Here is a 24,694-nt window from a genome sequence, read left to right on the forward strand (position 1 = left end):
GTAGGTTGGTGTGAATAAATCAACTGTGAGAGCAATTGTAAGAAAATGGAAGACGTACAAGACCATTGATAATCTCCCTCGATCTGGGGCTCCAAGCAAGATCTCATCCCGTGGGGTCAAAATGATCATGAGAACGGTGAGCAAAAATCCCAGAACTATACGGCAGGGCTGTGAAAACTCCGCGGGATTCCGCGGATTCACATGGGCGGGGGGGGTGGGGTGTTAGTGATGTACTTTTTAATCATGAACATTGAGTTTTTAAAATGCTTATTGCAAAGCCTTCTCTTTTTACGACCTTGTGTAAGTTTTATAAGTCCACGGACACTGATCTGTGTGTTACAGATACAAATCAGTTTCCTCGGATCCACGGAGTTTTGCGGAGGAAAAATGCCACTCGAAGCGTAGCTGTTATGACAGTTGTCGTAAAGCAGGACTGGTTGGTTGCTGCGGCGACGCTGTGTGGCTCCTCTGAGACGCTTAAGCTAAACTTAGCATGTGGATATCCTTAGAACTTTCAAGTTTTTAAAAGATTTGTACAGCATGTCTGTGTCATGGACCGATGTCGCACAGAGAGAAGATGGCGAGAAAGACTGTTTGAAAAAGTCTTATAAGGACAAGAATCTGTGAAATCATCGCTGGCTTCATCAACACACCTGAAAGATAAAAGAAACGGGAAAAGTGAACTGTGTTCTCTCAGGAAACACGGTAAGAATTTTTCTCTCCCTGGAAAATAAACATTCTGCTGTTCAAACAGGATTTTAGACAAGATTATGTGACTTTTTTTTCACTAATCTAGACTTTCTTTCATTGTAAAAAAGAGATTGTGGCTTTGAATGGATTTAGGCTGCATGAATTTACACAAGAATATAAGTGACTTTTTACTATAAGGTATGTTATTAATATTTTACCATGATTTTCCAAATATTCTACAAGCTTTAGCTGTGGTTTTTGAAATGCTGTAACAGTCTTTTCAGTCTTCATAAATTTCATGTAGTTTAATTGTTCTGAGTTAATGCATAACTTGGTTTAAAAATTAAAAGGAAAATCATTCCAGGTCCTACTTCCACGTCATATTCTGTTATTTCAACATCATCATTGACGGTTCAAATGAAAGGTTGAATGTAGGATCATTTAAATATCCACTAATTTTGAGATTTGTTCTTCCAGGAGATGCTGAAAAAGTATCATTATATAAAAATTTAATTCTGGGGCCCCGCAGGGCCCTAGACCCTGGCTCCTGGGAAGCTGCACCCCCCCCAGACCCCCTGCAAATTTTCTTCGGATTTCGCAGCCCTGTATACGGAGGGACCTGATGAATGACCTGCAGAGAGCTGGGACCAAAGTAACAAAGGCTACACACTATGCAGAGAGGGACTCAAATCCTGCAGTGCCAGGCGTGTCCCCCTGCTTAAGCCAGTATGTGTCCAGGCCCATCTGAAGTTTGCCAGAGAGCATATGGATGATCCAGAAGAGGATTGGGAGAATATCATGTGGTCAGATGAAACCATAATATAACTTTTTAGTAAAAACTCAACTCGTCGTGTTTGGAGGAAGAAGAATGCTGAGTTTCATTCCAAGAACACCATATCTACTGTGAAGCATGGGGATGGAAACATCATGCTTTGGGGCTGTTTTCTGCAAAGGGGACAGGATGACTGATCCGTGTTAAGGGAAGAATGAACGTACCCATGTATCATGAGATTTTAAGCCAAAACCTCCTTCATCAGTGAGATCATTGAAGATGCAACATGGCTGGGTCTTCCAGCACGACAATGATTCCAAACACACCACTCAGGCAACAAAGGAGTGGCTCCGTAAAAAGCATTTCAAGGTCCTGGAGTGGCCAAGCCAGTCTCCAGACCTCAACCCCATGGAACATTTGTTGAGGGAGTTGAAAGTCCGTGTTGCCCAGCGACAGCCCCAAAACATCACTGCTCTAGGAGAGATCTGCAAGGAGGAATGGACCAAAATACCAGCTACGGTGTGTGCAAACCAGGTGAAGACTTACAGGAAACGTTTGACCTCTGTCATTGCCCACAAAGATTGTTACAAAGTATTAAGTTGAACTTTTGTTATTGACCAAATACTTATTTTACACCATAATTTACAAATAAATTCTTTAAAAATCCTACACTGTGATTTCCTGGATTTTTTTTATCATTTTGTCTCTCATAGTTGAAGTGTACCTATGATGAAAATTACAGACCTCTCTCATCTTTCTAAGTAGGAGAACTTGCACAATCAGGGACTGACTAAATACTTTTTGACCCCACTGTAAGTGTTCCACCTGCCAATCAAAAGGATTCTGCTGGCAAGAATTAACCTTTCTGACACCAGAAGCACCGTGCAGCTCTGACCCAGACCACTCGGTGGAAACAGGGCTCTCAGTAGCCTGTAAAAATCCATAATGGGACTATTAAGATAATGGTTCCGGCGCTGATGTCGGGAATCACCTTTTTAGTTGCGTGCAGTTCAAAATCAGAATATTTACTCTTCAGTAACTGCACACCAGGAATGGATAAATTTCAAACGGTTGTTTAATTTTAGTCTTAAATACTCAAAAAAAAAAATTTACATATTGTGTCACCTACACTTTAAATGTGCACTGCATGAATGCGCCCCTGTAAAAATCAAGCGCATTCTGTGAAAGGGTGAACTTGGTTTTCTCACAGCCAGATGGCGGCCCGTGGGCTGTGAGTGGTGTGCAAATAATAAGAATCCTACAGAATTCTAAACATTGTTCTGATTGGTTTAACCCTAACCTGTTATATTAGACAAGAATAACTGTGACCATGAAAAATAAAATGTCGAGTCAACTTAAAAATGTAAGGCCCCCGTCACATAGCAAGAATCATCAGAATATGTACAGTGGGGTAAAAAAGTATTTAGTCAGTCCCTAATTGTGCAGGTTCTCCTACTTAGAAAGATGAGAGACATCTGTAATTTTCATCATAGGTACACTTCAACTATGACAGACATAGTTGACAGTCTTTATTTTAGTCATATTTCCCAGTTCTGGACTTTTGTTTTTAGCAATATGACATTGTTTAATTTCTCATTGCTGTGTGTTTGTCTCCCTTTGTGAAAATAAGGTGTTTGTTTTATTTGAACTTTAGGTGAAGTTTATGAAGCGGATCGCTGAAATGTCGGATCTCTCTTCAGTCATCCGAAAACTCCCCAGAATCAAAAAGCACCTCCTGAACCCTCTCACCATGAGGTTCGGCCGCTGACATCACGCCTTACAGTTGCTCCTGTTCCTTTTTCAATCTAAAACTCAGATCTTTGCAGGTGTGCTGTCAACGCACCTCCACAAAAAATGTCTGAGTCCATCACACATTTGGAAAATTTCCTGCAGGAAATCTCCGGAAACAGGAAAGAGCACAAACCTGCCAGAGCCAATGTTATCGAGGTAAGGAGACCAGACTGTCACCCTCACATCTAATAATAAAACATCCTTTCATCTTCTCTGTCCCACCGCTTTACTTAGAGACCACTGGACCCTCACAATGTCTCTGGACCTGGATCTGGATCAAGTCGGAAACTGGTCTCCGTAAGTTCAGCGAGACAAAGTTTCTAACATTAATATTTGAGTGTTTGTTTTTATACAAACTGATGACCTGAATTTAGGAAGCTTTGTAAGAACCTTGGTCCTGGTCTAGAATAAATCGCAGGGTTTGCGCTGACAGCGTTCTCACGCAAAATCATTCAGGCTGGACCCAAGGTATAAAATGCACCACGTCGCCGGGATGCAACATACTCAGGAGTAATGTCCCGGGAGTAATGCACACTTTTGAATGCACGGGACATCCCGTGCATTGAAATCGTTCAAAAATAGACTTTTTAAAATAATGTTGTCTGTTTTAAATTTTGTTTTATATATATATATATATATATGTATATATATATATGTATATATATTCGATTTTTGGGTCTTGGCAGAATTATGAGCTGTAATAATTGACAGCCTATTAATTTTGCAGCATACACAGCTTCCACCACCACCACAATGTGAAAAAAAAATTATGTTGTGTTAAAAGAATTGGGATAGACAGAGAGATGAAGAAAGTAGGAGTATAACGTGATGTGGTGCAAGGTGAAAGGAGAAGTGGCAGAGCTAAGGAAGAGGCATATATTGAGCTGTACAAGAAGTTAACAAACAGTAAGGAAGGAGAAAAGGACTTGTAGCAACTGGGCAGACAAAGGGACAACTTACCAAGTTAGGGTGGTAAAAGATGCACATGGTAATGTGCTGACAAGTGAGGAGAGTGTTGAGAAGGTGGAGGGAATATTTTGAGGAGCTGATGAATGAAGAACATCAGAGAGAGAAAAGGCTGAGAGGATGAAAAGAGAGTAAATTGGGAAGTCCGAGAGATTAGTAAGGATGAAGTGAGGGCAACTATGAAGATGATGAAGAGTGGAAAGGCAGTTGCTCCAGATGACATTCCAGTGGAGGCAGCTAAAATACTTCCTACAGAAACTTCTTTTAGGCCTCACAATTGATTTCCTTCTGTTTTTACACTTTAGCTTTATTTTGACATGAAATGTACTCCTCTCAAAACGTGTGTCCCGGTGATAAAATCAAACGTACCCCTCTCTTCTTCTACGGTGCTTAATGGCAGCACACTGCTGCCACCTGCTGCATCAGTCCATTATAGCAGTACTGAATCCTCGATGAGTGCAGTGTCTTTCAAGTATTTAAAAAGCCAACATTTTCCCCTCTCACTTGACATTATGGCAAAATTACTTTCTACACAAACTTCATTTAGGCCTTACGATTGATTTATTCAGTTTTTACTCTTTAATCAGTTCAAAAATTGACTAGATATATTTTGTAAAATAAAATATTTTGAGGTCAAATAAAAGCACTGCTAAATACTGTAAAGGTGTTCATTGGTTATGAATTTTATTATTTATATTAAAACTGGTGGCATTTTAAAGGGCTGTATTCTGGTGATAGCATTTCACAACACTATTTAAAATTCAGTTGGTCTGTTGGTGGAATTTGGCATTAATATGTGGTCTTGATATGTGATAGTCTTTTTTTTTTTTCATTTCATTTTTTAACTATTGCATCAGTTTTAAATTATAGTGGCAAAAGACTTTTCATTGACAGTAGTTATGTCTTTAAGTATATAGACTTAAAACAATTAGTCAGTTAATACAGACTGTCAGTCCATCTATGGAAACTTGACACAGACAATATCAAATATATATATAGCGCCAAATCACAACAAACAGTTGCCCCAAGGCACTTTATATTGTAAGACAAAGCCATACAATAACTACGGAAAAACCCCAACGGTCAAAACAACCCCCTGTGAGCAAGCACTTGGCGACAGTGGGAAGGAAAAACTCCCTTTTAACAGGAAGAAACCTCCAGCAGAACCAGGCTCAGGGAGGGGCAGTCTTCTGCTGGGACTGGTTGGGGCTGAGGGGAGAGAATCAGGAGAAAGACATGCTGTGGAAGAGAGCAGAGATCAGTCACTAATGATTAAATGCAGAGTGGTGCATACAGAGCAAAAAGAGAACGAAACACTCAGTGCATCATGGAAAACCCCCAGCAATCTAAGTCTATAGCAGCATAACTAAGGGATGGTTCAGGGTCACCTGATCCAGCCCTAACTATAAGCTTTAGCAAAAAGGAAAGTTTTAAGCCTAATCTTAAAAGTAGAGAGGGTGTCTGTCTCCCTGATCCGAATTGGGAGCTGGTTCCACAGGAGAGGAGCCTGAAAGCTGAAGGCTCTGCCTCCCATTCTACTCTTACAAACCCTAGGAACTACAAGTAAGCCTGCAGTCTGAGAGCGAAGCGCTCTATTGGGGTGATATGGTACTATGAGGTCCCTAAGATAAGATGGGACCTGATTATTCAAAACCTTATAAGTAAGAAGAAGAATTTTAAAATCTATTCTAGAATTAACAGGAAGCCAATGAAGAGAGGTCAATATGGGTGAGATATGCTCTCTCCTTCTACTCCCTGTCAGTACTCTAGCTGCAGCATTCTGAACCAACTGAAGGCTTTTTAGGGAACTTTTAGGACAACCTGATAATAATGAATTACAATAGTCCAGCCTAGAGGAAATAAATGCATGAATTAGTTTTTCAGCATCACTCTGAGACAAGACCTTTCTAATTTTAGAGATATTGCGTAAATGCAAAAAAGCAGTCCTACACATTTGTTTAATATGCGCATTGAATGGCATATCCTGATCAAAAATGACTCCAAGACTTCTCACAGTATTACTAGAGGTCAGGGTAATGCCATCCCGAGTAAGGATCTGGTTAGACACCATGTTTCTAAGATTTGTGGGGCCAAGTACAATAACTTCAGTTTTATCTGAGTTTAAAAGCAGGAAATTAGAGGTCATCCGTATCTTTATGTCTGTAAGACAATCCTGCAGTTTAGCTAATTAGTGTGTCCTCTGTCTTCATGGATAGATAAAGCTGGGTATCATCTGCGTAACAATGAAAATTTAAGCAATGCTGTCTAATAATACTGCCTAAGGGAAGCATGTATAAAGTGAATAAAATTGGTCCTAGCACAGAACCTTGTGGAACTCCATAATTAACCTTAGTCTGTGAAGAAGATTCCCCATTTACATGAACAAATTGTAATCTATTAAATAAATATGATTCAAACCACCGCAGCGCAGTGCCTTTAATACCTATGGCATGCTCTAATCTGTGTAATAAAATTTTATGGTCAACAGTATCAAAAGCAGCACTGAGGTCTAACAGAACAAGCACAGAGATAAGACCACTGTCTGAGGCCATAAGAAGATCATTTGTAACCTTCACTAATGCTGTTTCTGTACTATGATGAATTCTAAACCCTGACTGAAACTCTTCAAATAGACCATACATACATACAAGATATAAAATAAATTTTAATAAAATTAAGATTTAAGCCATATTTTGTTCCAGTATAAGAGTCAAATACCACTGATTTAAACCAACAAAAACCGACCAAACTGCTGTCAGAATGCACCAAATTGCACAATTTTTTCTAAATTTCCTAGGGGGCATGCCCCCGGCCCCCCAAGGGGACCTCGCGCCTCACTGTCCATTTACAGAAAATGTTCAGTCAAAACAATTTCAGTTTCTTGCACCCATGACAAAGGCAAGACTCTGAATTTGTCTACAAGGTTGAGCTTCCCGGTAAATCTCTCTGCGCGTTATGTTCAGATTTCATCAACAAAACAACACTGCAAGACAAAGAAACATGTCACCAAAGTTAATATTAAACAGACTAATCTGCCCGGGTCCAGAAGAACACGGAAGAGGCACAGCAAGCCCCAAAGCCCACAGCACTTGTACCAGTAAGGGGGAGTGCTGAGCTCCTGACGCTGGTCAGCGACCAAACATCCAGTGCTCAGGTGCATGTCCAGTAATTCTATTTGTGCAGTTAAAATGTCTTTACAATTACTGAAATTTTTAAGTGTGGTGCAGTTATTTATACTGTGCATGTACTGAAGTGAAATTCAGGACTGCAAAACAAGCATTTTTGTATACAGATTTTTCTCAAAATTTGTTTTCATGTTCCATTTATTTTGTCATATAAAACCGTTAACTTACAAAAAAAAGTATTTTATGGCTTTATTTTGACACGAAACGTGATTTTTCTCAAAACGTGACCGAGTGAAGAACAGCAAAACAAACGAACCCTTCTTTTGTGGTATATAACTGGCATCCTTATTGTTACATTGCTGCCACCTGCTGCATCAGCCGGTTATAGCATCACGAAATCCTCTCGATGAGTCCAGCGTCTTTCAAGTATTTAAAAAGCAAGCACTTCCCCTCTCACTTGACCTTATGGTTAAAATACTTCTACAGAAACTTCTTTCAGGCCTTACAATTGATTTCCTTCAGGTTTTACTCTAATAGATAAACCATTCCAAAATATTTTTATATTTATATTTTGCCTGCATGCTGAAATCAGCCTGCATCAATTTTATTTTTATTTTATATTTTGGTGTGCCTGTGGGTTTTTCCTGGAGACTGGCATAAGTAGTCAGGCTGCAAACTCACATGGTGTGATTTAGGAATTTATTATGGGGCAGTAATTTGTAAGCATACATTTTACATGTAATTATTAATAAAGTCACTGCTTTATACCACAAATATTGTTGTTTTGACAGGTTTTAATCTCTTTAAATAATTTACACATACTTGCATGAAGTTCCAGTATATTTTAGAGCTCATTGTAGGTTAAGGAAAGACACTTCAAGAATAGTTTCAGAGTTTTTTTTTTTTTTGTTTGTTTGTTTTTTTTGTTTTTTTTTTTTTCCTTTTCTTTTCTTTACCCATTCTCATCCCTGCTCCATGTTTGCAGATGACATTGTGGTCTGTAGTGAGAGTAGAGAGCAGGTTGAGTCTAGCCTGGAACGGTGGATGTATGCTCTGGAGAGAAGGGGAATGAAAGTCAGTAGGAGCAAGACTGAGTACATGTGTGTGACTGAGAGGGAGCCCAGTGGAATAGAGTGATTTCAAGGAGTAGAAGTGGTGAAAGTAGAAGAGGACCTCAGGGACCTCCTCCAAATGTATTTGTACCAGTTCAAGAGCAAATAGAAGCCGTTCATAAAGTGTGGTTTTAATTTAATGTTTAGCGTCTGTTTCATCATATGGATCTGCCACAAACTTTGGGAAGATCCATAAAACACCAATATGAGCAAAACATGAAATGAGTTTGAGTGTACTTTTTAGGTAAATCAGGAAATGCGTGTGTATGGAAAACGAGAGTTACGAATGTAACTACGGTTCTATGAATTCCGGATGACTGCCAGAGGGCGGTGCTTTAGCACCTGGATAACTACATGTGCGCAGTACAGAGGTCGAGAATATATACCAACAAAGTCACACCATTGAATGTGACCTGGGTGACGTCACTGGTTGTCTTTATATACCAGACGCACCCAGCGCTCGCTTCTTTTCGGAATGAACTCGCAAGACTCTGAGTGACAAGCAACTCTGGCGGTCATCCGGAATTCATAGAACCGTAGTTACATTCGTAACTCTGGTTCTATTTCATTCCTCCTGACCGCCAGAGGGCAGTGCTGTAGCACCTGGATGACTTAATACCAACAAGGTCACGAAGAGTCACACTCACCTCGCATCAGCAGTGGGGAGTGAAGGCAGACAACACCGCCGAAGTCACCGCAGGAGGAGCAGCCACATTCAGTCTGTAATAGCGGGCGAAGGTACAGGACGAAGCCCACATAACAGCAGCACAAATATCACTCAAAGGGACACCTCTCAGTGCAGCCCAGGAGGTGGACACCCCTCTGGTGGAATGGCACGTAACCTTAGGAGGCTGAAGACCTCTGGACCTGTATACTTGTAAAATGGCATCCACGACCCAATGCGAGAGTTGCTGCCTTGAGACAGCACAGCCTCTTTTGTGAACACCGTAACACACAAACAGGGAATCCGTTTTCCGGATCCCGGCAGTCGCACTAATGCACTGCTTCAACATTCGGACAGGACACAGGGAACCTGAAACAGATAATCCTGGATCAGAATGCGGGACATACACAGCCAAGGAAACTGGCTGGTTAACATGAAAAGTTGAAATTCTCTTGGGTAAAAAGGATGGATTAGGCCACAGCGTAACCCCAGATCCGTCAGAATTCCATCGCAAACAGTCCCCAGCGACTGATAGGGCATGGAGCTCTCCCACCCGCTTAGCCAAAGACAGTGCAAGTAGAAAGGCAGTCTTCACTGACACCCATTTAAGATCAGCACTTTCAACTGGTTCGAAAGGGGATAAGCTTAAACCCTCCAGGACTAGAGGAAGGTCCCATGAAGGTACGCGTGCAAGCCTTGGAGGCCGCAAACGTAGAGCACCTTTCAAAAAACGACACACTAAGAGGTGTGAACCCACTGACCGGCCATCAACGTAGACGTGCCGGGCAGAGATTGCAGCAACATAAACCTTCAAGGTAGCGACAGAAAGTCCTTTCTCCAGCAGTTCTTGTAAATATTTGAGGAGAATAGGCACAGGGCAATGCTCCGGGTCTAACGTTTGTTTCTCACACCACCGCGCAAACAGCTTCCATCTGTTGTCATACAAAGCCCTGATAGAAGCAGCACGTGAATTAAGGATAGTCTGAACAACAGCCTGGTCACAAGAACTTAACAAGGAGTCTGGCCCCTCAACGGCCACACATACAGTTGAAGGCGTTCTGGGTGAGGGTGCCAAATCCTCTCCTGTAGCTGTGACAACAAATCCTTCCTCTCCGGGAGAGCCCAAGGTTCTCCCTCGAGGAGTTTGTAAATCATGGGAAACCAAATCCTCCCAGGCCAGAATGGAGCAACCAGCAGCACCCTGTGGCTGCTCTGATCTATCCTGTGCAGTGTCAACATCAATCAATCAATCAATCAATCAACTTTTTTCTTATATAGCGCCAAATCACAACAAACAGTTGCCCCAAGGCGCTCCATATTGCAAGGCAAGGCCATACAATAACCATGAAAAACCCCAACGGTCAAAACGACCCCCTATGAGCAAGCACTTGGCCACAGTGGGAAGGAAAAACTCCCTTTTAACAGGAAGAAACCTCCAGCAGAACCAGGCTCAGGGAGGGGCAGTCTTCTGCTGAGACTGGTTGGGGCTGAGGGAAAGAACCAGGAAAAAGACATGCCGAGAAGGGGGGCAGAGATCGATCACTAATGATTAAATGCAGAGTGATGCATACGGAGCAAAAAAAGAAAGAAACAGTGCATCATGGGAACCCCCCCACAGTCTACGTCTAAAGCAACATAACCAAGGGATGGTCCAGGGTCACCCGATCCAGCCCTAACTATAAGCCTTAGCGAAAAGGAAAGTTTTAAGCCTAATCTTAAAAGTAGAGAGGGTATCTGTCTCCCTGATCTGAATTGGGAGCTGGTTCCACAGGAGAGGAGCCTGAAAGCTGAAGGCTCTGCCTCCCATTCTACTCTTACAAACCCTAGGAACTACAAGTAAGCCCGCAGTCTGAGAGCGAAGCGCTCTAATGGGGTAATATGGTACTACGAGGTCCCTAAGATAAGATGGGACCTGATTATTCAAAACCTTATAAGTAAGAAGAAGAATTTTAAATTCTATTCTAGAATTAACAGGAAGCCAATGAAGAGAGGCCAACACGGGTGAGATATGCTCTCTCCTGCTAGTCCCCGTCAGTACTCTAGCTGCAGCATTCTGAACCAACTGAAGGCTTTTTAGGGAACTTTTAGGACAACCTGATAATAATGAATTACAATAGTCCAGCCTAGAGGAAATAAATGCATGAATTAGTTTTTCAGCATCACTCTGAGACAAGACCTTTCTGATTTTAGAGATATTGCGTAAATGAAAAAAGGCAGTCCTACATATTTGTTTAATATGCGCTTTGAATGACATATCCTGATCAAAAATAACTCCAAGATTTCTCACAGTATTACCAGAGATCAGGGAAATGCCATCCAGAGTAACGATCTGGTTAGACACCATGCTTCTAAGATTTGTGGGGCCAAGTACAATAACTTCAGTTTTATCTGAGTTTAAAAGCAGGAAATTAGAGGTCATCCATGTCTTCATGTCTGTAAGACAATCCTGCAGTTTAGCTAATTGGTGTGTATCCTCTGGCTTCATGGATAGATAAAGCTGGGTATCATCTGCGTAACAATGAAAATTTAAGCAATACCGTCTAATAATACTGCCCAAGGGAAGCATGTATAAAGTGAATAAAATTGGTCCTAGCACAGAACCTTGTGGAACTCCATAATTAACTTTAGTCTGTGAAGAAGATTCCCCATTTACATGAACAAACTGTAATCTATTAGACAAATATGATTCAAACCACCGCAGCGCAGTGCCTTTAATACCTATGACATGCTCTAATCTCTGTAATAAAATTTTATGGTCAACAGTATCAAAAGCAGCACTGAGGTCCAACAGAACAAGCACAGAGATAAGTCCACTGTCCGAAGCCATAAGAAGATCATTTGTAACCTTCACTAATGCTGTTTCTGTACTATGATGAATTCTAAAACCTGACTGAAACTCTTCAAATAGACCATTCCTCTGCAGGTGATCAGTTAGCTGTTTTACAACTACCCTCTCAAGAATCTTTGAGAGAAAAGGAAGGTTGGAGATTGGCCTATAATTAGCTAAGATAGCTGGGTCAAGTGATGGCTTTTTAAGTAATGGTTTAATTACTGCCACCTTAAAGGCCTGTGGTACATAACCAACTAACAAAGATAGATTGATCATATTTAAGATTGAAGCATTAAATAATGGTAGGACTTCCTTGAGCAGCCTGGCAGGAATGGGGTCTAATAAGCATGTTGATGGTTTGGATGAAGTAACTAATGAAAATAACTCAGACAGAACAATCGGAGAGAAAGAGTCTAACCAAATACCGGCATCACTGAAAGCAGCCAAAGATAACGATACATCTTTGGGATGGTTATGAGTAATTTTTTCTCTAATAGTCAAAATTTTGTTAGCAAAGAAAGTCATGAAGTCATCACTAGTTAAAGTTAATGGAATACTCAGCTCAATAGAGCTCTGACTTTGTCAGCCTGGCTACAGTGCTGAAAAGAAACCTGGGGTTGTTCTTATTTTCTTCAATTAGTGATGAGTAGAAAGATGTCCTAGCTTCACGGAGGGCTTTCTTATAGAGCAACAAACTCTTTTTCCAGGCTAAGTGAAGATCTTCTAAATTAGTGAGACGCCATTTCCTCTCCAACTTACGGGTTATCTGCTTTAAGCTACGAGTTTGTGAGTTATACCACGGAGTCAGACACTTCTGATTTAAAGCTCTCTTTTTCAGAGGAGCTACAGCATCCAAAGTTGTCTTCAATGAGGATGTAAAACTATTGACGAGATACTCTATCTCCCTTACAGAGTTTAGGTAGCTACTCTGCTCTGTGTTGGTATATGACATCAGCACATCAGCAGCGGGAGAGGAGGGAAGGCATAAAGGAGGCAATCCGGCCACGGGTGAGCCAATGCATCCTGCCCCAGTGGGCTGTCTGGTTCCAAGAGGGAGTACCGTCGAGGTGCTTGAAGCGAAAAGGTCCACTTCCGCTGCACCATATTTCTGCCAGATCATTTGGACCACAATCGGGTTCAGTCTCCACTCTCCCGGTGGTGGTTTCTGTCTGGAGAGTAAATCCGCTGCGCTGTTCTGTACACCGGGCAGATGAACTGCTCTGACACTCTGAAGGCGAGGCAACGCCCATAAGAGAAGCTTCCGAGTTTCTGCCAATGAGTGATTGGACCTGGTGCCCCCCTGATGGTTTATGTGATAGACTGTTGACGTGTTGTCCGACCGGACAAGAACAGGTCTTCCTCTCAGGGCCGGGAGGAAATGCTTGAGAGCCAGTCGCGCAGCGTGAAGCTCCAGCACGTTTGTGTTGGAGTCTCTCCTGGGGACTCCAGACACCCCTCACCATCCTGTGATTCCACACAGCCCCCCAACCTTTGAGTGATGCATCTGTAACAACCACCTCTCGGCGAGAAGGAACAGAGCCTAGAGGGACACCCTTGCAGATGAAGTCCACGTTCCCCCAGGGTTTGAGGTGCAGGAGGCACTGGTTGGAGAGTCGTAAAAGCCTGTGCTGATGCAACTTTGAGTTGAGGCCTAGGTTGTTGATCCAAATCTGTAGGGGACGTAAAAACAGAAGTCCCAAAGGTACCACTAGCGACATTGCAGTCAATTTGCCCATCAACCGGAGCAGCAAACCAAAAGGCAGCGTCACAGCCCGTTGAATGTGTGAGACGAGACAAATTACATCGTCCACTCTCTGCGGGGATGGCGATGCAGTCATAGTCAGGGAGTTGATGGCAATGCTGATGAAGGTCGTTTGTTGATTGGGAACAAGAGAACTCTTTGCAAAGTTCACTGTGAGTCCTAAATGAGAGACATGGTTCAGTAGAAGAGCTGTGTCGTTGTGCGCCTGCTCCTGAGTCAGAGCGCAGACAAGCCAATCGTCTAAGTAGGGTAGGATTCTTAATCCAAGAGCTTGCAGTGGGGTTACTGCTGCAGCCATACATCTGGTAAATGTACGAGGGGCGAGAGAGAGGCCGAAAGGAAGCACCCTGAACTGGTATGCCTGACCTTCAATCAATCAATCAATTTTATTTATATAGCGCCAAATCACAACAAACAGTTGCCCCAAGGCGCTTTATATTGTAAGGCAAGGCCATACAATAATTACGTAAAAACCCCAATGGTCAAAACGACCCCCTTTCGAAAGCAAAGCGGAGAAACTGCCTGTGATGAGGCGCCACTGGCACATGGAAATAGGCGTCTTTTAAGTCTACACTTGTGAACCAGTCTCCTGGTGTGATAGTTTGAAGGACGTCTACTGTGCGGAGCATGTGAAACTGCAGCACTTTGATATAATGATTCAGACGTCAGAGATCTAGGATAGGACGAAAGCCGCCATCCTTCCTTGGAACAAGGAAGTAAATTGAAGAGAACCCCCTGAGCTGGTCTGATCTGTGAACTGGCTCTATGGCCCCCTTCTCCAGGAGTTCCAAAATCTCCCGTTGTAGGGCACAAGACTGCACCATGTTGGAAACAACAGTCATCCTCACCCCATTGAACTTTGGAGGACGACATCCGAACTGAATTCTGTAACCTTCGAACAAGGTTGAAATGACTCATGGGTCTTGAACTTGAGCCTCCCAGTGGCTGAGTTGATTTCGTGAAAAACGGCTGGGGGCCAAACATTGGCAGTCAGACCCGACCACCTCTGCCTCACATCCCTGAGGACCTCTGGGCGCGATTACTGGAAGCTCTGTGAAACCGTTCAGTTCTCGGGGGTCTGCCCGTAGGCTCACGAAAAGCAGGCTGCTGGGAGAGCTGGCCCTCAACTGCAAAAGCACATGCAGCTCTGGGAGTCGGTGGAAGCCTGGATGTAGAGTGAAAAGCTGTAGCACGTCTGACTGGCTGAGGTCTGGAAGACCGGTGTAGGTCAACAAACTGTTGCCGAGATTTACTATTCTCAACAGCACGCTCCAAAGTTTGTTGGGCCGCAGGTCCAAATACTTGGCCTGGAAGAACCGGCAGCAAACGGAGTGTGCCTCTGCAGGATTCGGATAGGGGGGACTGCGCAAGCCACACCTGACGTCTAGTGATGGTATGGGTTGACATCAGTCTGCCAAGCTCTCTGGACATATAAGCAAAGGTTTGGAGTGAGGCATCACTAAGACTTTGCGTAGCATCATCAACCTCTGCCTCCCTCAAAGACTTTGAGAGGGCAAGGGCTAAATGGGACAGTGAGTTGCCTAGGCGACCGATGCGAGTAGCTATGTCATAGCTTTTGGTGAGGAGGTCATCAGTGACCCTACACTGAGGACGTGGGCAGCGGGCATCTGGTCGAGCAGCATCAGCTGGAGCCACAACCAGGTTCGCAATAATGATGTCAATGGCGGGCATACGGTTCAGACCGTACTGCGCCGAATCACACATAGAGCTAAGGGCTCTGCAGTCCTGTGATAGATGGGTCAATGATTTGGGGTCCGCCCAACATCGGTGAAGCTCCTCGATATATGATTGTGAAACTGGAACGTTGAACTCAGGCTTCTGAGTGACTTTGAAAAAGGCACTTGAAGCGGTGGTTTCCGCAGGGGGATTGTCGACCCCAAGCCTGGATAAAGCCAACTGAACAGCTTGCTTGACAAAGGATAGTCCAGGTCTGGTTTGCGGCATGGACTCTGCCTCAGAGGTATGAGAGCCCACTAATGAATGGCTTGGAGAAAGACCCCTCTCATCCTCATCCTCCACACAGTTTATATCACTTGTCATGTACAAGGAATCAGTTGCAGCAATAGACACGACATCTTCCTCCTGCTTAGTAACTACATTGGTCTGATCAGCCTCATTAGGGACAACAGGAACTGTCACTGCATCCCTAGGCTGTAGATTCAGAAGCAAGGACTTAATCTGAGCAAACTCAGAAGTCAACGTTTCGACCTTTTCAGCCAAAGCATGGTCATGAGTAACCTTCTTAGCAGAAGGGGCTCCTGCATGTGGGCGTTTACGGCGCTTTGGTTCCTTCCTGGGGCTGGAGGCCAGAGTCGCACTAGATATTCCACTTTCCAATGCCGCAAGTCTAGCAGATCTCTCTGCCAGTGGCATGCTGGCACAATTAAGGCAGGCATCGCCAGTCAGGGCTTCCCTCAGGTGTCCGATCCCAAGACACGAGGGGCAAAACATATGTCCATCATCTGGGCTCAAGGGAGCCAAACAGGTACTACAGCCATGCAACAAAGGCCCTGTCAACATTGTGGACTGCGTGCAGATGGCTAACGCAAGCCGTGATGGTTACAAATGGAAAGACAAAGCGTGAATCACATGCAGTGTAAATAGTAACACGAGGCATGGAGCGTGAAGCACTCACAGCCGCAGACTCGACACAAGGCAACGAGCGTGAAGCACTCACAGCCGCAGACTCGACACGAGGCACGAAGCGTGAAGCACTCCAGCCGCAGACTCGACACGAGGCACGGAGCGTGAAGCACTCCAGCCGCAGACTCGACACGAGGCACGGAGCGTGAAGCACTCCAGCCGCAGACTCGGCACGAGGCACGGAGCGTGAAGCACTCCAGCCGCAGACTCGGCACGAGGCACGGAGCGTGAAGCACTCCAGCCGCAGACTCGGCACGAGGCACGGAGCATGAAACACTCACAGTGTAAAAGCTAATACAAGGCCCGGAGCGTGAAACACTCACAGCCACAGTAATAACACGATGCACACAGCCGAAAAACTCACAGCCCAAGTGCTAAGTCACTTAGAGCAACGACGACAACACTAGCTGCTAGCAGAGCTGTTAAACTTAGCAAATGGCGGCAGTGCAGACGAAGTACTTCAAGAAGTGGAAAACACTCACGGCAAGCCCAACACAGTACACTATACTGGTTCTGATACACACACTACCACGTAGTTAACGGGGTTAGTGACACAACTAAACAAATAGCCAGCTTTCATCGAAACAACACAGCTAATGTGCACACAGAAAAATACCCAGCAGGGCAGCAGCAAAGGCGGTGTACTCACGACAGGCGTCAAAGAATACAAAAAACGGTGAAGCCGTTGTCTCGCAGCCTCTGGAGGATGTGTGCAGTGCACGTAGCTCCAACCGAAGGTGGGTTGCGAGGCTACAAGCGAGAGCGGCAATCGCAGCTAAATGTGTTCTCAACCTCTAAGAATGCGAGAATGTAGAAAAGAAGTGAGCGCTGGGTGCGTCTGGTATATAAAGACAACCAGTGACGTCACCCAGGTCACATTCAATGGCGTGACTTTGTTGGTATATATTCTCGACCTCTGCTGCGCACATGTAGTTATCCAGGTGCTAAAGCACCGCTCTCTGGCGGTCAGGAGGAATGAAATAGAAAGTCGCTTATTTAGCAGCTGATTTGTTTGTGTGTTTGTGTTGTGGTCACCAGGAGCTGAACTTCCAGCCATGTCCCATGAAAACTTTCTTCCCGTTTCCTTTTTCCTGTAACTTTGTCAGCGAGTGCATCCGAGCGGTGCCATTCAGCCACGACGACTATGCCAGGTGAATATTTTGGAAATGTCTTAGCGCCTGACCTTTGACCTCTTACTCGTGCTGCCATTACGGCATCACAGCAAATTACAGAAGTATGGTATCAGGGGATTGGCACATGATTCGATAACAAACTATTTACACAATAGCTACCAGTGTGTTGATGTTGGGACAAATTCTGAATTCTTGAAGATTACTTGTGGGATGCCCCAGGCTTCAGTCCTTGGGTCATTGCTGTTTCTTTTGTATAGTAATGATATATGTTTGGTTTCCAAGTCTGTAAGTTGCATTTTATTTGCTGATGATACACTTGTGTTTTGTAGTGGGGATCATTTGGGCCGACTTCTGGACACGATGGAGAATAAATTACAGAAATTTAAACAGTGGTGTGATTCAAACAAATTATCGCTTCATTTTGGTAAACCTAAGTGTATCATATTTGGGAATAAATCCAGGAACTTAGCAGACATTTATTATTACACGATATTGAAATTGTAAGTGATACAAAATTTCTTGGTGTTAAATAAATTAAGCAGGAAAACACAAATTAATTACGGTAAATCTAAAATGTCAAGGTCCATTGCATTTCTGCATAAAGCACAAGGCTCCCTCTCCCAACATTAATTTACTATTTCATATCATTCATTACTTGTTCCATATATGACATATTGTGTTGAGGTTTGGGGAAACATATATAAAACTAATACTAATACAATATTTCTGTTGCCAAAGAAGGCTGTCAGAATTATCAGTAACACACCATATCGTGAGACAATGAATCCATTATTTGCTGGTTTGCAAATTTTAAAATTATGGGACTTAGTTGATTACATCACTATACAAATTGTGTATAAAGTTAAAAATAAACTTTTGCCTCAGCATGTCCAGGATCTGTTTAAAATGAGGGACTCCAGTTATAATTTGATCTGAACTCCTGTAAAAAGTAATTGTGTTTCCGTTAAAGGTGTTGACATTTGGAATAATTGTCCTGATAATATTAAATGACTTGGTAACTTAGTTGGCTTTAAAAGGCTTTACAAAAATAATAAAATTACTCGTTATAGTTTGAAGAATTAGGTTTACTGATTTTGTTATTGTGTTTGGGATTGTGCACTATTGCTTGTCTGTCTGTTTTGAAATTTTAGTGCATTGATTAAGTTATATTGTTCATGCACATTTCTTTGGTATTGTTGATATGAGTGTACACATATTTATATATTTATACATTCTTTATTTTTTTTATGGTATAAGGGGAGGGTATTTATAAGTCACTTCTGCCCAAACCCTTTCAGCCACACAGGTACACTGTTAAGTTCTTTTTATGAGTTTTTGTTATTGTTAATCCGTGTGCCGAATAAATGAATTCATTATTAGTCACATGATTAAGACAAATTTTTTTTTTTTTTTTTTTTTGAGGAAAAAATTTCTTTCAGATTGTGAGATGGTTGTTCTTTCATCTCTTTGTTGTGCATTTTACTAACCTTATAATGTCACAAAGAACTGATGGGATGAAAGAATTCTGACAAAGTTGCTTGAAGTTCAACAAAAATGTGACCGTGTATAAATAATAAACAGAACACAAAAGTTTATCTATTTGATTATAATGGATATATGTTTTCTGCTTTCTTACAGATTAATTTGGTTCATTAAAGGTCAGGCCATATAATATGAATTACTTGGTCAATATAACATCCTCAAATCCAAAGATGTTCAATTAACTGTCAGAAAACAGAAAATCTTCACATTTCAGAAACTGAAATCGGACAAAATGTTGATTAACTTAATAATCTGTGAATTATTAGTTACGTCTGGATTTTGGTGTAAATTGTGTTTTAGTCGCAGTTGTGACTCTTTGTGTGTCACTTTGTGATCATTTTGTCTCTTCTGTCAGCCTGTGCGTCTTGGCGAGAATGATGACAGCAAAATTCCTTCACGGAGAGATCAGAGAGAAGGGCGGAGCTTATGGGGGTGGGGCCAGGATGGGCGGAGGTGGCTTGTTCTACTTTTACTCCTACAGGTAGGTGGCGGGTGTAATAAATCAAATAAAGAAATAATGAAAGAGCACCACGGTATTTACTGATTTTCTGCCAGCCGCAGTGTGCCATGACCTACACAAAACGTATGCTGCCCATCCAGGGTGGTAGCTGTAGCTAGGTACGGGTTAATGAATAATTACATAGGGGTCAACATTTAAATATTTGTCTGATCATAAAGATCCAAGAAAGGTATAGTTTGGACTGTCTGTGGCGGAATGTTTTGGAGTTATGGGGTAAAAATGGAAAAATGGTGATCAATCAACATTTATTTATAAAGCGCTTTACAGCACCGACTGGTGTCCAAAGTGCTTAACATTAAAAACACAAATTTACAAAAATAAAACACATATAAAATTTTAAAACAACACATAAAAAAGAACATAAAAATAACAGAACATGTCACCTCCCCACTAAATGTTAAAAGCCAGTTTAAATAAATAAGTCTTTAATTTAGATTTAAAAAGTGCTAGGTCAGGAATAGTACGTAACTCAAGAGGTAGCTCATTCCACAGTCTTGGGCCAGCTACCGCGAAAGCATGATCACCCCAGCGTTTATATCTTGACCTTGGAACATCTAAGTAAAGCTGGCCAGACGCCCTTAATGTCCTACTGTAGGTGCGCAAAGTTAAAATTTCAGACAAGTAGGGAGGTGCAAGGCCATAAATAGCTTTAAAAACAAACTTTAAAATTTTAAAATCAATTCTAAAACAAAATGGAAGCCAGTGGAGTGAGTACAGGACGGGTGTAATATGCTCATGTCTAAAAGTGTTTGTCAAAATACGAGCAGCAGCATTCTGCACCAACTGGAGATGTGCAAGAGACGTCTGATTAATGCCCGAATAAAGTGCATTACAATAATCAAGTCTGGAGCTGATGAAAGCATGAATGGCCGTCTCAAGATCACGTCTACTGAGAAAGTGCTTTATTTTAGCCAAAAGGCGAAGTTGGAAAAAACTAGCATTGACAACAGAATTAATCTGTTGATCGAACCTCATACAGCTGTCAAATATCACTCCCAAATTCTTGACAGCTGGTTTACATAGTTAGCCAAAGCACCAAAATTTGGTGTTACCACATTTGGTATGCCAGTGCGCTCAAACACCATGATCTCAGTTTTACCATCATTCAGGTAAAGGAAGTTTTTGGACAGCCACTGCTTTACATCACGAATACAATTAATGATGACAAAGCATCACTCCCATTAGTCCTCACAGGCAGATAGATTTGCAGATCATCTGCATAACAATGAAAGGACAGGTTGTGCTGGGTTATAATTGACTCCAATGGTAGAACGTACAAAGAAAATAGAATCGGCCCAAGGACAGAACCCTGCAGCACTCCACAGCACAGAGGAGCAGTTGATGAGGAAAGGTCCCCAATCATGACAGAAAAGCTTCTTTCAGCCAAATATGATCTAAACCACTTAAGTGCAGTACCATGAATGCCAATAAAATGTTCCAACCGGGAAACAAGTACTGTGTGATCCACAGTATCAAAGGCTGCTGTGAGGTCCAACAGAACCAGCACAGCAGGATTCCCTGCATCTACTGACAAAGTGATGTCATTATGAACTTTTAAAAGTGCTGACTCAGTGCTGTGTCGCGATCTAAACCCAGATTGGAATTTTTCAAGGATGAGATTGTCTTCTAAAAATGATTGTAACTGTAAAAAGACAACCTTTTCTAAAACCTTAGATAGAAATGGCAGATGAGACACAGGTCTAAAATTAAATAAAACTGATGAGTCCAGGTGAGGTTTTTTAAGAAGAGGTCGAACCACAGCATGTTTAAAAGCAGCTGGAACAGACCCTGATCTAAGACAAGCATTGATAAAAGTTAGAGACCCGCCCCAACAGTATTAAAAACCTCCTTCAGCACCTTAGCTGGAACATCTGAAGGACAACTTGGAGATTTTATGTGTTTTACAACATCAGCGAGAGATGCAAAAGAAATGGGCTCAAACTGTTCGAGCACAGCAGAATGTGCACGAGGAGCAGACAACTCAACATTGCAGCTCTGATCAGCGTTCTGGCTGAACTGATGAAACCTTATCAATAAAAAACTGAAGAAACTCCTCACAGGTTGTGGTTGTAGCATCCATCAAAACAGAGGTGTGTGGATTTACAACTGAGTTTATAGTCTGAAATAACACACTGGGACGATGACAACTGCTCGAAATAATATGAGACAGATATTGTGCTTTGGCCTCCTTCACAGCTGATGAAGGTCAATTTCAGTTTGTCCAGGGCTCAAAAGTTGAAGTTGCTCCAGTTTTGGTAAAAAGTGATTAAAATTACTGGGTGAGCTCATAGGATTAATGGTTTTGACCATGTTGGGTGTTTGGTCTCCAAAGTAAAGGTCAAACAAGGTTGACATTCATTGGATTCTATGACATGTTTCCCAATAACTTTGATGGTGAAAACTATACCTTTTTGGAAATTTTGACCCGTGTGTGATCTCTTCATTGACCCTACCTGGCTATAGTTACCGCCCTGAATGGCCACCATACATTTGTGTCACCATGGTACACTGAGGCTGAATAGTGTTGTTTAGTCCTCCTAAGTAGTGTTGATTAGGTCAAAATTGACTACTGGCTGACGGACTAAAGTAGGGGAGGAGCCAATGTCATGCCAGGATGTCTGTGACATATGTCACAGACGTCATTTTAAGTTTAATGATGATTAAAAGATGTAGCACAGTGTCCTCTTTAAAAACAGTGACTTTTATATTTCCGATAGCATTTTTTAAAAACACTTTCATTTAATAATGATGAAATTAATTTTGGACATCCTTCAGTGAATGAAACTTTATTTCAGATACAGTCGACGTCACACTGAAATCAACATGAAAACATTTATTAAATGAAGAGAAGAGGATCCGACTGAAGGAATCAGTCTGATGGAAAGTTTCTTTGTCCGGGAGGGAAATCGGATTAAAACGGCATTTATTTGTTTTCTCCTGACTGTCAGGGATCCAAACTCAGTGCAGACTCTGTCAGCATTCCGTAAAGGTGTCAACTGGGCCCGGACGGGTCAGTTCACAGAGGAGGACATCGATGAGGCCAAGCTGTCCGTCTTCTCTGCGGTCGACGCCCCCATCGCACCATCAGACAAAGGTCAGAGCCTCCTTCTGCCCAACGGACGTGATTTAATCAGAGGAAAATGTTCTTATGTTTTTCTCCCCTCAAAAAATTAAACATTCAAAAGGTTTAATTTAAATGTGTGTGTGTGTGTGTGTGTGTGTGTGTGTGTGTGTGTGTGTGTGTGTGTGTGTGTGTGTGTGTGTGTGTGTGTGTGTGTGTGTGTGTGTGTGTGTGTGTGTGTCAGGAATGGATCACTTCCTCAGCGGGATCACAGACGAGATGAAACAGAACCACAGAGAGAAACTCTTCGCTGTCAATCACAAAGACCTGGTGGGCGTGGCTGAACGGTAAAAACAAATCCATCGTGACAGTACCGTTATTGTTCAGAGTTTAAGTTGCACTTTAATTCTGTATTTTCAGCTCTTTAATTGAATTTGTTTTTTGAAGTTGATTTAAATTAGAATCCTGCCAAATGCCAAACTTTTTCTCTATTTTTACCAGATACAAATAAAAGTAGCCCATTCAAATAATGTTTTTTGTTTTTTTATTTTCTTAAGTGTTCTTTGTGCTCGTGCTCAGTTAGCGCCAAAATTATTCCACCACCTCATAAGGGCTTATTCGTGTTGCTAATTTGAATCCATGCTATGTAGCAAATGGGCGGGGCTGGAAACCGAGCTGTTAATTATGTGTCCGTGTGCAAGCAGACATTCCACAGAAATATCAAACATCACGGATGTTCTCACAGTTAGCTCAAAATTCAGGTTTTGCACTACCAACTTGCTAACTGGGTTGAGGTAGCTAAGTGGCCCTGTATTATGACTGTTTTTGGAACGGGTTCTTTCAGCTGAGGATTTGATCATTTTACAGGACGAGGCTAACGAGGGATGGTGCAGTTCATCATGTTACACCAGCACAAGTTCATCTGTTGTTAAAATTGAACACAACTGTCTGTGCCGTTTTTACATGGTAACCTAGCGCCTCCTTGAGGAAAACTGTAAAAAAACATAAAATTTTGAGGCTAAATTGTGTAATTGCAGTATCTGAGCCTTGGCTTGACATTAGCAATGCACAGATCGCGGCTATATTCAGACACTGCGGATAAACAGTTGGGTGAATCAAGTAATTACAGTAATATGATTGATTGTGAGCGTGTGAAATCAGTCATTAACAAGTATCTCTGAAATTTACAGCCTCCTTTGGCTACACAGTTTCAGGCTCCACTTCAGCCACATTTGACTGTCACTCAAACAAGGCGCGTCTGCAACATGGTGCGGAGTCAGTCTGTTGCAACGCGCATTCTGGACATGTTAAAAAAAAAAAGAAGCACTGAGACTTCTATTGCCACACTGGTGCACCCTGGACGCACGCGAGTTCGGCCCAGTCGACGCCTTTCACCTTCTGGAACTATGCACCAAAATAACCTCGGAGTATATTAACGTACAGATTTCTCATCGTCTTGGTAACGGTAACAGTTAGTGATTGTTTACTATAGTTGAATGTTTGTTGTGTTTGTTTTGTGTGGACGGTCTGAATCAGGTTGTTGTTCCACTGCAGGTACCTCAACGTGGGTCAGAGGACAGGCGGTGTCACCATTCTGGGTCCAGACAACGAGACGATTAACAAAGATCCCTCATGGATTGTAAAATAATGTGACAAAAACAAACTCCACTTCCTGTTTACTGAACTAAAAAGAAAAAAGTCATGGTGTTCAAAAAAAAAATCAGTGTTCTAGAATTTGTTTCTACGCATTCTGTGATATTTGTATTTATAACAATGAGATTAAAAATTTAAGTGTTAGTAACAGCCGCCCCCTCCTGGTCATTTATGAAATAACAAGATGAAGCAGAAGGGTTTTAATGTGGTTTTAATACGTTTGTTACAGTTTAAACTCTTTACAGCAGCAGCACAGTTTCACATTCTGATAGATATTTTCTGCGTGTAGAACAGATCCCGACACGCACACATGGCTCACATGAACACCTGAATTAAGGTCAGAACTAAAGGACCATACTGCACATTTAAATGTTAAAAACTAATACAAATCCTTACGCAACCCAAATAA

The 24,694-nt window shown here is 42.3% G+C and overlaps 1 protein-coding gene across 3 annotated transcripts in view; it reads left to right on the plus strand.

The window, feature by feature from the left end:
* The window catches only part of pitrm1 (pitrilysin metallopeptidase 1), a 94,008-nt gene extending 69,575 nt beyond the window's left edge, over positions 1 to 24,433 (plus strand). For 2 of the 3 annotated variants that reach the window (XM_034182378.1, XM_034182380.1), the window contains exons 20-27: positions 3,117 to 3,217; positions 3,289 to 3,409; positions 3,488 to 3,550; positions 17,415 to 17,527; positions 19,407 to 19,532; positions 22,520 to 22,665; positions 22,877 to 22,979; positions 24,187 to 24,433. In XM_034182378.1, the coding sequence (XP_034038269.1) occupies positions 3,117 to 3,217; positions 3,289 to 3,409; positions 3,488 to 3,550; positions 17,415 to 17,527; positions 19,407 to 19,532; positions 22,520 to 22,665; positions 22,877 to 22,979; positions 24,187 to 24,280 (867 nt within the window). In that variant the 3' untranslated portion in view covers positions 24,281 to 24,433. Of the gene's footprint in view, positions 1 to 3,116; positions 3,218 to 3,288; positions 3,410 to 3,487; positions 3,551 to 17,414; positions 17,528 to 19,406; positions 19,533 to 22,519; positions 22,669 to 22,876; positions 22,980 to 24,186 lie in introns of all 3 variants that reach the window. The other variant, XM_034182379.1, reaches the window with a different exon arrangement.
* The last annotated feature ends 261 nt before the right edge of the window (positions 24,434 to 24,694 follow it).

Source organism: Thalassophryne amazonica, chromosome 12 (genome assembly GCF_902500255.1).
Source record: "Thalassophryne amazonica chromosome 12, fThaAma1.1, whole genome shotgun sequence".
Classification (NCBI taxonomy): Eukaryota; Metazoa; Chordata; class Actinopteri; order Batrachoidiformes; family Batrachoididae; genus Thalassophryne; species Thalassophryne amazonica.